Raw genomic sequence first — 14,147 nt, 5'->3', positions numbered from 1 at the left:
ATATTTTCATCTTGAGGAATCTGTAAGAGGTCGTATATATGGACAATGATAAAATTTTAATGGGAAAATTATAGGCTAAATGGAGAAATAGCCAATGCACGCTGATGTGACACCTAAACGTAGGAAAAATGGCAATACTTCCCAAATTAGTTTATACATTCAACACAATTGCTTGTGGATACTTTATAGAAGCTGCATAAAAATAATTCCAAAATGTCTATGAAAAAATAAGTGTGCAAGAGAATCAGAGGATGGCCCAAAAGGAGAACGGACAGTACGGAGACTTGCTGTGCCAGATAAGAAGTATCACAGAGCACAGTCGTGAACGTAGCCAAAAAAGAGAAATGAAGACCAACAGGCCAAACGAAGTATAGGAAGTAGAATCTAATTTACGTAAGAATTTAACAGCTAAAACCATGGGAAAGGTATTTAGAATTATGGGATACCATCTGTCAAATACCCCAAGTGGATTCAAGTAAAAAAAAAAAAACACCCACAAATTTAAAACATACTAAAAAAATGCAGAATACATTTTTAAACTCATGAAGCAATAGAAGAAATAACAAACCAGAGTAGTATGACTCTGTAAAACTTTAAAAACAACAGAACATAATAAGATGAAAGCACTAGAGTGGGGAAGTGTTTGAGAGAGTTAGAAGTTTAATGTTACAGTGTACGAGGACAGATTTCTAAGATTCTGTTTGAGGGAACTGAGTGTCTACCAGGTGGTTCACACCATAAGGAACATAAAAGAGCAAAAGAAAATTGAATTATTTAATCTACTTGTAATTTAAAATGTAATCTTAATGCTGTGGTATCATAAACACCTAGTACCTGAACAAAAGGAAGAATGATATGAAGTCCTGGTAAGGCTGATGAGAAAAAAATCTATTGTAATTTTTCTTATGTGAGTGCTATTTGGCCACGTGTAACAAGAACCATTAAAATGATTATTTTTTTAATCCAGTAATCTCATTTTTGGAAATTTGTCTTAGGGAAAGAATTTAAAGGAATAAAAACATCATGTGTAGATCTTTTAAAACAATATAATTTATATAAATTATAAATATAAGTAGATTTATATTATTATATATCATATAATTAAATTATATATCTTCCAAAACAATATAATTTATATAAGTTATATAGAAAAAGATAAAACGAGCTTTGAAAGCAGCCTAAGTATTCATAGCGATAGTATTTGATAGAATATAATGCAACCATTAAAAATTATAAATATGCAAATTGGGTAGAATCATGGAAGTTTATTTGTTAAATAATATTAAGTAAAACCATAGAATGCAAGATTAAAGGGATGCTGTATTTGTTAATTATGTGAAGAATTTACCTATGAATAAAGATTATGTAGTTCCATAGCAACACCTAGTTATGTAGGCAAATTTTACCTAAATCATTGAAGTGTAAAAGTTTTCTATAAGTATGAAGGAAAAGTTATCTCAGGTCTTCAGTTGGATACCCAACAACCACAGACTGTCAAACCCCTAACACCTGGCCTGTGCTTGGATCGTGTAGTGCCTGCTCCAGGTCCTGGTCGACGTCTCCCAGAGCAGGAAACCCGGGGAGCCCAGCATTGAGGCCGTGGCTGTGAGCACCCAGCACGGATCCATCCTGCAGCTTAATGACACCGCGGAGGAGAAGCAAGTTTGTAGGTTCGTAGCTGCTATGATGTGACCTACTGACACCTGCACGTTCTCGCTACTATTTTTTTCCTGTTTGGGTTTTAGCTTCTTCTTTCAAAATATCTTTCTGTGTCTTCCCTGGTCTGCACCCAGGAATGCCTATCACTCTGCCTGGGTGACATTACCAACATCCAACTGCTTATTTCCTAACCTAATGATGTTTCTTCATTTTACCTAATCTTTGTAGGCTGGAATACAAATTTGGAGAATTTGGAAACTATTCTCTCTTGGTAAAGCACACCCATGATGGAGTCAATGAAATTGCGTGTGACCTGGTCGTTAATGAGAAGCCAGTTGACAGTAACCTTCGTACGTACATGCTCTTGGTTGATTTTTATGTTTTAAAAATATTTATTTATTTATTTATTTATTTGGGTGCTCCAGGTCTTAGTTGTAGCATGTGGGATCTAGTTGCCTGACCAGGTCTTAGTTGTAGCATGTGGGATCTAGTTGCCTGACCAGGGATCGAACCTGGGCCCCCTGCACTGGGAACGCAGAGTCTCAGCCACTGGACCACCAGGGAAGTCCCTCTTGGTAAATTTGCATTTTCAACGGTTTTAGTTTTTGAGTACTGTTTGCGACATTTTGGGTAATTTAAATCCTGGATTATAGGTTGTCTGTCTCACTTAGTTGTGGCATATTTGTAATGTATTTGTTGTGTCATTGGTGTAGACTAAGAAAATTATGTGACATACCAAAAATTATTTGATGTATCAACATATTCTCATAGTTGTTATTTACTGTATTATGAAGTATAAATAAGCCAAAAAAATTAATGCAGTGGAAAGAAACTAGAAATAAGACAGTTGACTGTCAGGTGTCTTTCTTTGTTTTAGGATTTAGGGTACAGTGTTTCCTGTATGTGTCTCTGACTGTCCAGAGGTCCCCTTGGGTTCAGGAGGGATTGTTCATTCTCTAATAACTCCACTGGAGAAAATCTGTCCCTCCAAGCCCCCAGTAGATAGTATCAGGAATCCCTGGGGCTGTTCCAACAGTAAGTACTGTTCACAGTGACGCTGTTGAAGACTGTCAGAAGAACACTGGTAAGAGCCAATGTGAAAGAGCCAACGCGGGATGATTTAATCATTAAAAGAATAAGGAATGTAATTGACGGAAACATGTTGCACATACAAAAACCAGTGAGTTCACTATGAAGCTAAAAAGCACAAGGCCCCCTCCCCCAACAAAAACAATATTTTGGTTGCCTTTGGGGGTAACAAGGACACCTGGTGTTTACTGATGATCCTGGTAAAGGCAGGACCATCTCTCCTGCCTTTCCTGTTTTGACTATATCTTAGGGTAACGAAATAGTCCTAGATGATGAGGGTAAATTCTTTAGAGAAGGAATCCAGCTAATGTGGCAGAATATTTTGCAACGCCCATTTAAGTTATTGATTTAGGCAAAAGCCATGAGTGGATGGAACCATCCAATGAAAGGGGAACTTTACACGGGAGGGGACAGGCCTTCACCAGCTGAACGTGGGCGTCGGGCACAAGGTCTGAAGCAGGAGGTGCTCCTGATGGGACCTAGTGGGAAAGACACAGCACCTGCGAAGCATTCCTGCCAGAGAAGTGGGACTTCTCGGCCAAGGCTTTACAGCTAACTTCCCATTTACAGGACGCACGGAGGATAGAGGAACAAGTTCAGTGATACCAGGCGAGGGGTCCTGGCAGATCTAGACCTCGAATGAGATGCCCTGATAGGAGACAGCCAGCCTCGTGTAAATCAAGTCAGTGGCTGTGGACCAATGCATGGAGCTTAAGGCACGTTAACAATGCAGGCAAGATGCAAGCCTTGCGTGGATCCTGATTTGAACACATGGACTACAACACACATTTTCGAGGCAACTAGAAAAATTTGAATATGGACTCAGTGTTAGCCAGGGAATTATTAATTTTGTATGACATTGTGCTTATACAGCAACAGGTCCATTCTTAAGAAACTTCTAATTTTGAAATAGTTTTAGACTCACAGAAACGTTGCAGAACAGGGTTTCCATATACCCTTCACTCAGCTTCCCCTAAGCCCCTAAACTGTATAATCACAGTGCAGTGATTCCATGTACGGTGATTGAAACCAGGAACTTCATGCACACAGCGCTATTAACTGAGCTGCGGGGTTCTCAGATTTCTCCAGTTGTCCTCCTCGTGTCCGTTTTGTGTCCAGGGTCCCACAGAGCATTTAGTGATCAGGTCTCCCAGGCCTCCTCTAATCTAACCTCATGGCCTCTAATCAGCCTTTCTTGGTCTTTCACGACCTTGACACTTTTGAAGAGGACTGGCCAGTTATTTTGTTACTTGGGTTTGCTTGCTGCCTTCTTGGGACCCAGAAGAGGCCGTGCGTCTTCAGTAGCGTCCTACGGAAGAGATGCAGTGTCCTCCTCTGGGGGTCACGTAAGAGTTGCATGACGTACATAGACATACATCCTGAAGATGTGGGCATGAAATAGCTTGATGTCTGGGGTTTGCTTAAAAGACTTCAGGTGGAAAAAAAAAAAAGGGTGAGTAGTAGTAGTAGATGAAGCAAGAGTGACAATGTTTGATATTCTAGAGTCTAGGTGACGGCTATATGTGGGTTTATTGTACAGTTCTCTGTACTTTTGTGTATGTTTGATATTTTTCATGATGAAAATTAGCGCTTCCCTCACGAAGAGTATTCTCAGTTGTTAATAAGAAATTTCACATAAGGATATAGGCTTTTCCTTCATACGTTTCCATTTTTATTTGTTTGCCTTTTTCTTTTTTTAATTTTTAAATTTGTTTTATTGAAGTATAGTTGATTTACAATGTTGTGTTAATTTCTACTGTACAGCAAAGTGATTCAGTTATACGTATATATACATTCTTTTTCATATTCTGTTTGCATTTTTCATTTACAGATTCACTGTAATGGCACGACAGCTTTTGGTGATGATATGTTTTCTTTATTTTTGCAGCTGTGAGTATCGCGTTCCTTGTCGGCCTGGTGCTCATCATTGTGGTGTCCTTTCTAAGGTTCTCGCTGAGGTAAGCAGGCATTGGGGGGGCCATACTGGGGAAAGTAGAATACAGAATAGCTGTATTCAGAAAGGGTAGTTTGACCATTATTCCTGGATTAAATGAAAACTTACCATGTCCACCATGCCCAGTGTAGTCCTAGGCATTAGGGATTCAGTGTCGAATAAGAGATGGTCCCTGACTTCAGGGAAATAATAACCTAGTGCGAATGGCTCTCTGCCTTCAATTCTCCCACGTGGCTGAAGATGTAGAAGAAAATACTTGAGCAATCATTATTTCCTGACAGACTCTCACATCCTGCCACGTAGCGCATGGAAGAGGCCTGTGATGGTCTTGGGAGGTGCTGCCACACTGACTGTCTTCCTCCTCTTGGCTCTGAACCCAGAGGCCACGCCTCTGGTCCAGCTTCCCAGCTCCTGTGGTGGGGACCTCCGACCTCAGGGTGGACTCTCCCTTGGTTAGGGTCGGCCAGCTTGGGGAGGGGATTCCTTCTCCTGCCTGGTAAACAGCGATTCTGGTGAGTGGATTTGTGGACTGCAGAAGGAAAAGAAAGTGAAATAGACCCAGGCCTGGCACATCACCTTGCCAAGAGAAGGTCTTTCCTCTTAAAAGGAATAAGATTGAATTTTCACATGCTCAGCTGGTTACGGTCTCAGGAAAGACCGTGAGATTTTATTGGTGAGCTGGATCCAAATTGGAAGAAAGAACCTGCTAGCTTGGGGAAGTCCTGCACCTTAGGGGAGTTTATCACTCTGACCCTTTAGGGACGGAGTGCAATCCGCAAAGAGGAGTTGCATTACTTTGGTGATAAGATGTAAATGGTGTTCCAGTTTATTAGAGTGTTTTCATTTGGTGCTTTGGTTGTGAATGTATCTATTACATGATGTTTAAAGTGGTAGATAGCTGGTATCAGACTCTTGCAAAGAGAAGAATCCCACCTTGCCCCACTGTGGAATTGAAACTCCTTTTACATGTGATTCTCCCTTTGCAGCCTGTGGGCACAAAGCTCTTGTGGGGAAAGCAAGGGTCCCTTGTACCTTTCCCCATCACTTTCCAGTGTGCCCATGGAAGCCTAGGGAAGTTCAGATTTGTCTGAACCAGAAAAGAATCTGAAAAAGTAGTAAGAATACAGCATCTTTCTCCTTTTCACTTGGGGAACAAGCATGTACAAGAAAATAAGTGCTTTTTTTAATTTTAATTTTTAAATATCTTCTTTTACCTTTCCTTAGATGGTTCTGTTTTCAAGTTTTCATGTGATGGTGATGTTATTAGTGCTGGATAAACTAGAAATGGGAGTTGAGTTGTAAGGAAAAAAAGAAATTAAAAATATAAGCAATGGGTATATGGAACATGTTTGGATACTGACTTGACCAATTAAACTGTAAAAAAGACAGGAAAATTGAACTTGCTATTTGATAATATTGAGGAATTGTTGATAATATTCTTAAAGGAGGTAATAGAATTGCAGTATGTTTAAAAATAAAGAGTCCTTATCGTTTTCTTTTTTTTAACATCGTTATTGGAGTTTAATTGCTTTACAATGGTTTGTTAGTTTCTGCTTTGTAACTAAGTGAATCAGCTATACATATACATATATCCCCATGTCTCCTCCCTCTTGCGTCTCCCTCCCACCCTCCCTATCCCACCCCTCTAGGTGGTCACAAAGCACGAGCTGATCTCCCTGTGCTGTGCTGCTGCTTCCCACTAGCTGTTGTACATTTGGTAGTGTATATATGTCCATGCCACTCTCTCATTTCGTCCCAGCTTACCCTTCCCCCCTCCCCGTGTCCTCAAGTCCATTCTCTACATCTGCATCTTTATTCCTGTCCTGCCCCTAGGTTCTTCAGAACCTTTTTTTTTTTAGATTCCGTATATATGTTAGCATACGGTATTTGTTTTTCTCTTTCTGACTTACTTCACTCTGTATAACAGACTCTAGGTCCATCCACCTCACTACAAATAACTCAAATTCGTTTCTTTTTATGGCTGAGTAATATTCCATTGTATGTATGTGCCACATCTTCTTTATCCATTCATCTATCGATGGACACTTAAGTTGCTTCCATGTCATGGCTATTGTAAATAGAGCTGCAATGAACATTGTGGTACATTACTTTTTTTGAATTATGGTGTTCTCTGGGTATAGATGCCCAGTAGTGGGATTGCTGGGTCATATGGTAATTCTGTTTTTAGTTTTTTAAGGAACCTCCATACTGTTCTCCATAGTGGTTGTATCAGTTTACATTCCTACCAACAGTGCAAGAGGGTTCCCTTTTCTCCACACCCTCTCCAGCATTTATTGTTTGTAGATTTTTTGATGATGGCCATTCTGACTGCTGTGAGGTGATACCTCATTGTAGTTTTGATTTGCATTTCTCTAACGGTTAATGATGTTGAGCATCCTTTCATGTGTTTGTTGGCCACCTGTATACCTTCTTTGGAGAAATGTCTATTTAGGTCTGCCCATTTTTGGATTGGGTTGTTTGTTTTTTTGATATTGAGCTGCATGAGCTGCTTGTAAATTTTGGAGATTAATCCTTTGTCAGTTGCTTCGTTTGCAAATATTTTCTCCCATTCTGAGAGTTGTCTTTTCATCTTGATTATGGTTTCCTTTGCTGTGCAAAAGCTTTTAAGTTTCATTAGGTCCCATTTGTTTATTTATTTATTTATTTATTTTTATTTATTTATTTTTGGCTGTGTTGGGTCTTCGTTTCTGTGCGAGGGCTTTCTCTAGTTGCGGCGAGCAGGGACCACTCTTTATCGCGGTGCGCAGGCCTCTCACTGTCGCGGCCTCTCTTGTTGCGGGGCACAGGCTCCAGACACGCAGGTTCAGTAGCTGTGGCACACGGGCCCAGTTGCCCCACGGCATGTGGGATCTTCCCAGACCAGGGCTCGAACCCGTGTCCCCTGCATTGGCAGGCAGATTCTCAACCACTGCGCCACCAGGGAAGCCCCCATTTGTTTATTTTTGTTTATATTTCCATTTCTCTAGGAGGTGGGTCAAAAAGGATCTTGCTCTGATTTATGTCATAGAGTGTTCTGCCTATGTTTTCCTCTAAGACTTTTATAGTGTCTGGTCTTACATTTAGGTCTTTAATCCATTTTGAGTTTTTTCTTTTGTGTATGGTGTTAGGCAGTGTTCTAATTTCATTCTTTTACATGTAGCTGTGCAGTTTTCCCAGCACCACTTATTGAAGAGGCTGTCTCTTCTCCATTTTATACTCTTGCTGCCTTTATCAAAGATAAGGTGACGATATGTGCGTGGGTTTATCTCTGGGCTTTCTGTCCTGTTCCATTGATCTATATTTCTGTTTTTGTGCCAGTACCACCCTGTATTGATTACTGTAGCTTTGTAGTATAGTCTGAAGTCAGGAAGCCTGATTCCTCCAGCTCCGTTTTTCTTTCTCAAGATTGCTTTGGTTATTTGGGGTCTTTTGTGTTTCCATACAAACTGTGCAATTTTTTGTTCTAGTTCCGTGAAAAATGCCATTGGTAGTTTGATAGGGATTGCATTGAATCTGTAGGTTGCTTTGGGTAATATAGTCATTTTCACAATATTGATTCTTCCAATCCAAGAACATGGTATATCTCTCCCTCCGTTTGTATCATCTTTAATTTCTTTTATCAGTGTCTTATAGTTTTCTGCATACAGTTTTTTGTCTCCTTAGGTAGGTTTATTCCTAGGTATTTTATTCTTTTTCTTGCAGTGGTAAATGGGAGTGTTCCCTTAATTTCTCTTTCAGATTTTTCATCATTAGTGTATAGGAATGCAGCTGATTTCTGTACATTAATTTTGTATCCTGCTACTCTACCAGATTCATTGAGTAGCTCTAGTAGTTTTCTGGTGGCACCTTTAGGATTCTCTATGTATAGTATCATGACATCTGCAAACAGTGGCAGTTTTACTTCTTCTTTTCCGATTTGGATTCCTTTTATTTCTTTTTCGTCTCTGATTGCTATGGCTAAAACTTCCAAAACTGTGTTGAATAATAGCGGTGAGAGTGGGCAACCTTTTCTTGTTTCTGATCTTAGAGGAAATGGTTTCAGTTTTTCACCGTTGAGAACAATGTTGGCTGTGGGTTTGTCATATATGGCCTTTTTTATGTTGAGGTAGTTTCCCTCTATGCCTGCTTTCTGGAGAGTTTTTATCATAAATGGGTGTTGAATTTTGTCAAAAGCTTTTTCTATGTTTATTGAGATGATCATATGGTTTTTCTTCTTCAATTTGTTAATATGGTGTATCACATTGATTGATTTGTGTATATTGAAGAATCCTTGCATTCCTGGGATAAACCCCACTTGATCATGGTGTATGATCCTTTTCATGTGCTGTTGGATTCTGTTTGCTAGTATTTTGTTGAGGATTTTTGCATCTCTGTTCATCAGTGATATTGGCCTGTAGTTTTCTTTTTTTGTGATATCTTTGTCTGGTTTTGGTATCAGGGTGATGGTGGCCTCATAGAATGAGTTTGGGAGTGTTCCTCCCTCTGTTATATTGTGGAAGAGTTTGAGAAGGATAGGTGTTAGCTCTTCTCTAAATGTTTGATAGAATTTGCCTGTGAAGCCATCTGGTCCTGGGCTTTTCTTTGTTGGAAGATTTTTAATCACAGTTTCAATTTCAGTGCTTGTGATTGGTCTGTTTATATTTTCTATTTCTTCCTGGTTCAGTCTCGGAAGGTCATGCTTTTTAAGAATTTGTCCATTTTCTCCAGGTTGTCCATTTTATTGGCAGATAGTTGCTTGTAGTAATCTCTCATGATCCATTGTATTTCTACAGTGTTAGTTGTTAGTTCTCCTTTTTCATTTCTAATTCTGTTGATTTGAGTCTTCTCCGTTTTTTTCTTGATGAGTCTGGCTAATGGTTTATCAATTTTGTTTATCTTCTCAAAGAACCAGCTTTTAGTTTTATTGATCTTTGCTATTGTTTCCTTCATTTCTTTTTCACTTATTTCTGATCTGATCTTTATGATTTCTTTCCTTCTGCTAACTTTGGGGGTTTTTTGTTCTTCTTTCTCTTATTGCTTTAGGTGTAAGGTTAGGTTGTTTATTTGAGATTTTTCTTGTTTCTTCAGGTAGGATTGTATTGCTCTAAAACTCCCTCTTAGAACTGCTTGTGCTGCATCCCATAGGTTTTGCATCGTTGTGTTTTCATTGTCATTTGTTTCTAGATATTTTTTGATTTCCTCTTTGATTTCTTCAGTGATCTCTTGGTTATTTAGTAGCATATTGTTTAGTCTCCGTGTGTTTTTATTTTTTAGTTTTTTTCCTGTAATTGATATCTAGTCTCATAGTGTTGTGGTCAGAAAAGATACTTGATACTATTTCAGTTTTCTTAAATTTACCAAGGCTTGATTTGTGACCCAAGATATGGTCTATCCTGGAGAATGTTCCATGAGCACTTGAGAAGAAAGCGTACTCTGTTGTTTTTGGATGGAATGTCCTATAAATATCAATTAAGTCCATCTTGTTTAATGTGTCATTTATATCTTGTGTTTCCTTATTTATTTTCATTTTGGATGATCTGTCCATTGGTGAAAGTGGGGTGTTAAAGTCCCCTACTATGATTGTGTTACTGTCGATTTCCCCTTTTATGGCTGTTAACATTTGCCTTATGTATTGAGGTGCTCCTCTGTTGGGTGCATAAATATTTACAATTGTTATATCTTCTTGGATTGATCCCCTGATCATTATGTAGTGTCCTTCTTTGTCTCTTGTAATAGTCTTTATTTTAAAGTCTATTTTGTCTGATATGAGAATTGCTACTCCATCTTTCTTTTGATTTCCATTTGCATGGAATATCTTTTTCCATCCCCTCACTTTCAGTCTGTTTGTGCCCCTAGGTCTGAAGGGGGTCTCTTGTAGACAGCATATATACGGGTCTTGTTTTTGTATCCATTCAGCCAGTCATGTCTTTTGGTTGGAGCATTTAATCCATTTACATTTAAGGTAATTATCGATATGTATGTTCCTATTACCATTTTCTTAATTGTTTTGGGTTTGTTTTGGTAGGTCTTTTCCTTCTCTTGTGTTTCCTGCCTAGAGAAGTTCCTTTAGCATTTGTTGTAAAGCTGGTTTGGTGGTGCTGAATTCTCTTAGCTTTTGCTTGTCTGTAAAGGTTTTAATTTCTCCGTCGAATCTGAATGAGATTCTTGCTGGTTAGAGTAATGTTGGTTGTAGGTTTTTCCCTTTCATCACTTTAAATATGTGCTGCCACTCCCTTCTGGTGTGCAGAGTTTCTGCTGAAAAATCAGCTGTTAACCTTATGGGGATTCCCTGTATGTTATTTGTTCCTTTTTCCTTGCTGCTTTTAATATTTTTTCGTTGTATTTAATTTTTGATAGTTTGATTAATATGTGTCTTGGCGTGTTTCTCTTTTGGTTTATCCTGTATGGGACTCTGCACTTCCTGGACTTGATTGACTATTTCCTTTCCCATATTAGGAAAGTTTTCGACTATAATCTCTTTAAATATTTTCTCAGACCCTTTGTTTCTCTCTTCTTCTTCTGGGACCCCTACAATTCGAATGTTGGTGCGTTTAATGTTGTCCCAGAGGTCTCTGAGAATGTCCTCAATTCTTTTCATTCTTTTTTCTTTATTCTGCTCCCTGGCAGTTATTTCCACCATTTTATCTTCCAGCTCACTTACCCATTCTTCTGCCTCAGTTATTCAGTTATTGATTCCTTCTAGAGTATTTTTAGTTTCAGTAATTTTGTCGTTCATCATTGTTTGTTTGCTCTTTAGTTCTTCTGGATCCTAGTTAAATGTTTCTTGTGTTTTCTCCATTCTCTTTCCGAGCTTTTGGATCATCTTTACTGTCATTACTCTGAATTCTTTTTCAGGTAGGTTGCCTATTTTGTCTTCATTTATTTCGTCTTTTAGGTTTTTACCTTCCTCCTTCATCTGTAACATTTTTTTTTGTCGTTTCTTTTTTTTTTTTTCTTTTTTTTTTGATAAGTGGTGCTGTATTCCTATCTTACTGGTTGTCTGGCCCGAGGTTTCCAGCACTGGCGTTTGCAGGCAGTTGGTTAGAACCAGGTCTTGGTGCTGAGATGAGGACCTCCGGGAGGCCTCACTCCAATGAATATTCCCTGGGTCTGAGGTTCTCTGTTAGTCCAGTGGTTTGGACTTGGAGCTCCCACCACAGGAGCTCGGGCCCGACCTCTGGCCTGGGAACCAAGATCCTGCAAGCCAGTCGCTGGGGGTTCCTACCATCCCCTTAGGTATCTGTGGTCCCCCACCAGTGTCTGGTAGGTGCCCTAGTTGTTCAGAGACACGAATTCCGCGTCCTCCTAGTCCGGCATCTTGACTCCGCCTCCCGAGTCCTTATCTTTTAGCAGTACATACTGAAATATTTATGGATGAAATGATATGTCTATCATTTTCCGTCTTTTTTTTTTTAAATATATTCTTTTTAAAAATTAATTAATTAATTAATTTGGTTGCACTGGGTTTTAGTTGAGGCAGGCGGGCTCCTTAGTTGTGACACACAGGCTCCTTATTTGCAGCTCACGGGCTCCTTAGTTGTGGCATGCGAACTCTTAGTTGCGGCCTGCATGTGGGATCTAGTTCCCTGACCAGGGATCCAACCCAGGCCTCCTGCTTGGGAGCACAGAGTCTTATCCACTGCACCACCAGGGAAGTCCCCTATGATTTTCTTTAAAATGATCAAGCCAAGTCAGGGAAAAGGGTCAGTGGGTGGAAGTATAGATGAAGTAAGATTGACCATGCTTCATAGATACTTGTTGAAGGTGGGTAATGGGTCCATGGTGGTTCATTATACTGGTTTGTCTACTTATATGTATGTATATGTTTGAAACTTTCCATGACCAAAAAAAAAAAAAAAAAAAAGGAAAGAAGAGGAAAAATCCTATGCATTGAATGTATTAAATGTTCAAATGTCCAAATTTTATGCAAAACCTGTGTGAGTATGAAGTTTATTACACTTTTCAGTATCAAGAGAGCTGGAAGCACAGTACATATAAGGGCTTGTAATATTAGAAATGTTATATATAATTTCTATAAGAAAGCCCTCAATGATTTACAGACAAAGACTTGTCTTCTCTTGATTTTTTAATCAAAGAATTGTACTTACTAAAAGGGCAAATTTAATAGTTCTTATATACCAAATTAAAAATGCTAACTATTCATTATTATTTGAAAAATAACAAATTGGCCTGTTAGCTCTGAGTTTGACACAGTTGTTGGGTTGAGAAAGGATTCTGTGTGGACTTTAATAATCGGATGTGGGGACATAAAGTGGAAAGTTCATGTCCTTATGGGCACAAACAAAGTAAAGAAAAGAGAAACTGGCCCAGAAAATTTCAGAAATTGTAAATAACAAACGGTATTACCCCATCAAGTCACTAAGCAATCTTTAGTGTATTGGAAATCAGGATTCATTTCCACTGCAAAGTTTAAAAAAAAGAAAAGGGGAAGTGAAGTAAATCAGAATGTAAACATTGTGTTAAAGAGCTAAATATACTTTTTGAAACATTTTTCCAACTAAGATCTCTCGTTTCAAAGAAAAACCAGTTAAGATATTTATCTTTTGTTAATCATGTGAATCAACTTAATATCCTCTGGATATCTTGTTGCACTGAAGCACCGTCTAGGAGAAAGAACCCAGTACATTAACTGTGAGTCACTCCAAGGTCACTGTCAAACTTTCTCAGTTTGCATCTGTGCATATTTTTTTTTTTTGGCCGTGCCACACGGCATGTGGGATCTTAGTTCACCGACCAGGGATCGAACCTGTGCCCCCTGCAGTGGAAGCATGAAATCCCAACCAGTGGATGGCCAGGGAAGTCCCACATCTGTGCATTTTTATTTGGTTGTAATTGAGTCTGAATACTATGATTTGCTTTTTGTATTTAATAGTTTGTATTTATATTTCTTTGTACAGACATTCTTTTTTTTCCAGGGTGGACAAATTTTTTTTTCTTTTGTCTCTCTTTTTTAAAAATTTGTCTTATTGAAGTATAGTTGATTTACAGTGCTGTGTTAATTTCTACTGTACAGCAGAGCGATTCAGTTATACATGTATATACATTCTTTTTTTAAATATTCTTTTCCATTATGGTTCGTCATAGGATATTGAATACAGTTCCCTGTGCTGTATAGTAGGACCTTGTTTTCTATCCATTCTGTATATAATAGTTTGCATCTGCTAATCCCAACCTCCCATTCCATCCCTCTCCCACTCCCCTCTCCCTTGGCAACCACAAGTCTGTTCTCTATGTCTGTGAGTCTGTTTCTGTTTCGTAGATAAGTTCATTTGTGTTGTATTTTTAGATTCCACATATAAGTGATATCATATGGTATTTGTCTTTCTCTATCTGACTTCACTTAGTATGATGGTGTCTGGGTCCATCCTGTAGCTGCACTCTTCCTGCTGTTTTAACAGCCATAGCTCATCCTGTCACAGATGAAGACACTGAGATTAGTCATTGC

General features: G+C 38.8%; 1 protein-coding gene across 2 annotated transcripts in view; it reads left to right on the top strand.

Moving 5' to 3' along the window:
• HGSNAT (heparan-alpha-glucosaminide N-acetyltransferase) overlaps positions 1–14,147 on the top strand; it is a 47,301-nt gene that overhangs the window by 9,341 nt on the left and 23,813 nt on the right. For both annotated transcript variants that reach the window (XM_061177202.1, XM_061177201.1), the window contains exons 3-5: positions 1,534–1,670; positions 1,888–2,009; positions 4,637–4,706. In XM_061177202.1, the coding sequence (XP_061033185.1) occupies positions 1,534–1,670; positions 1,888–2,009; positions 4,637–4,706 (329 nt within the window). The remainder of the gene's footprint in view (positions 1–1,533; positions 1,671–1,887; positions 2,010–4,636; positions 4,707–14,147) is intronic.

Source organism: Eubalaena glacialis, chromosome 20 (genome assembly GCF_028564815.1).
Source record: "Eubalaena glacialis isolate mEubGla1 chromosome 20, mEubGla1.1.hap2.+ XY, whole genome shotgun sequence".
Lineage (NCBI taxonomy): Eukaryota > Metazoa > Chordata > Mammalia > Artiodactyla > Balaenidae > Eubalaena > Eubalaena glacialis.
The sequence above is the reverse complement of the archived record's forward strand: the minus strand, read 5'-3'. Positions and strand labels throughout refer to the sequence as shown.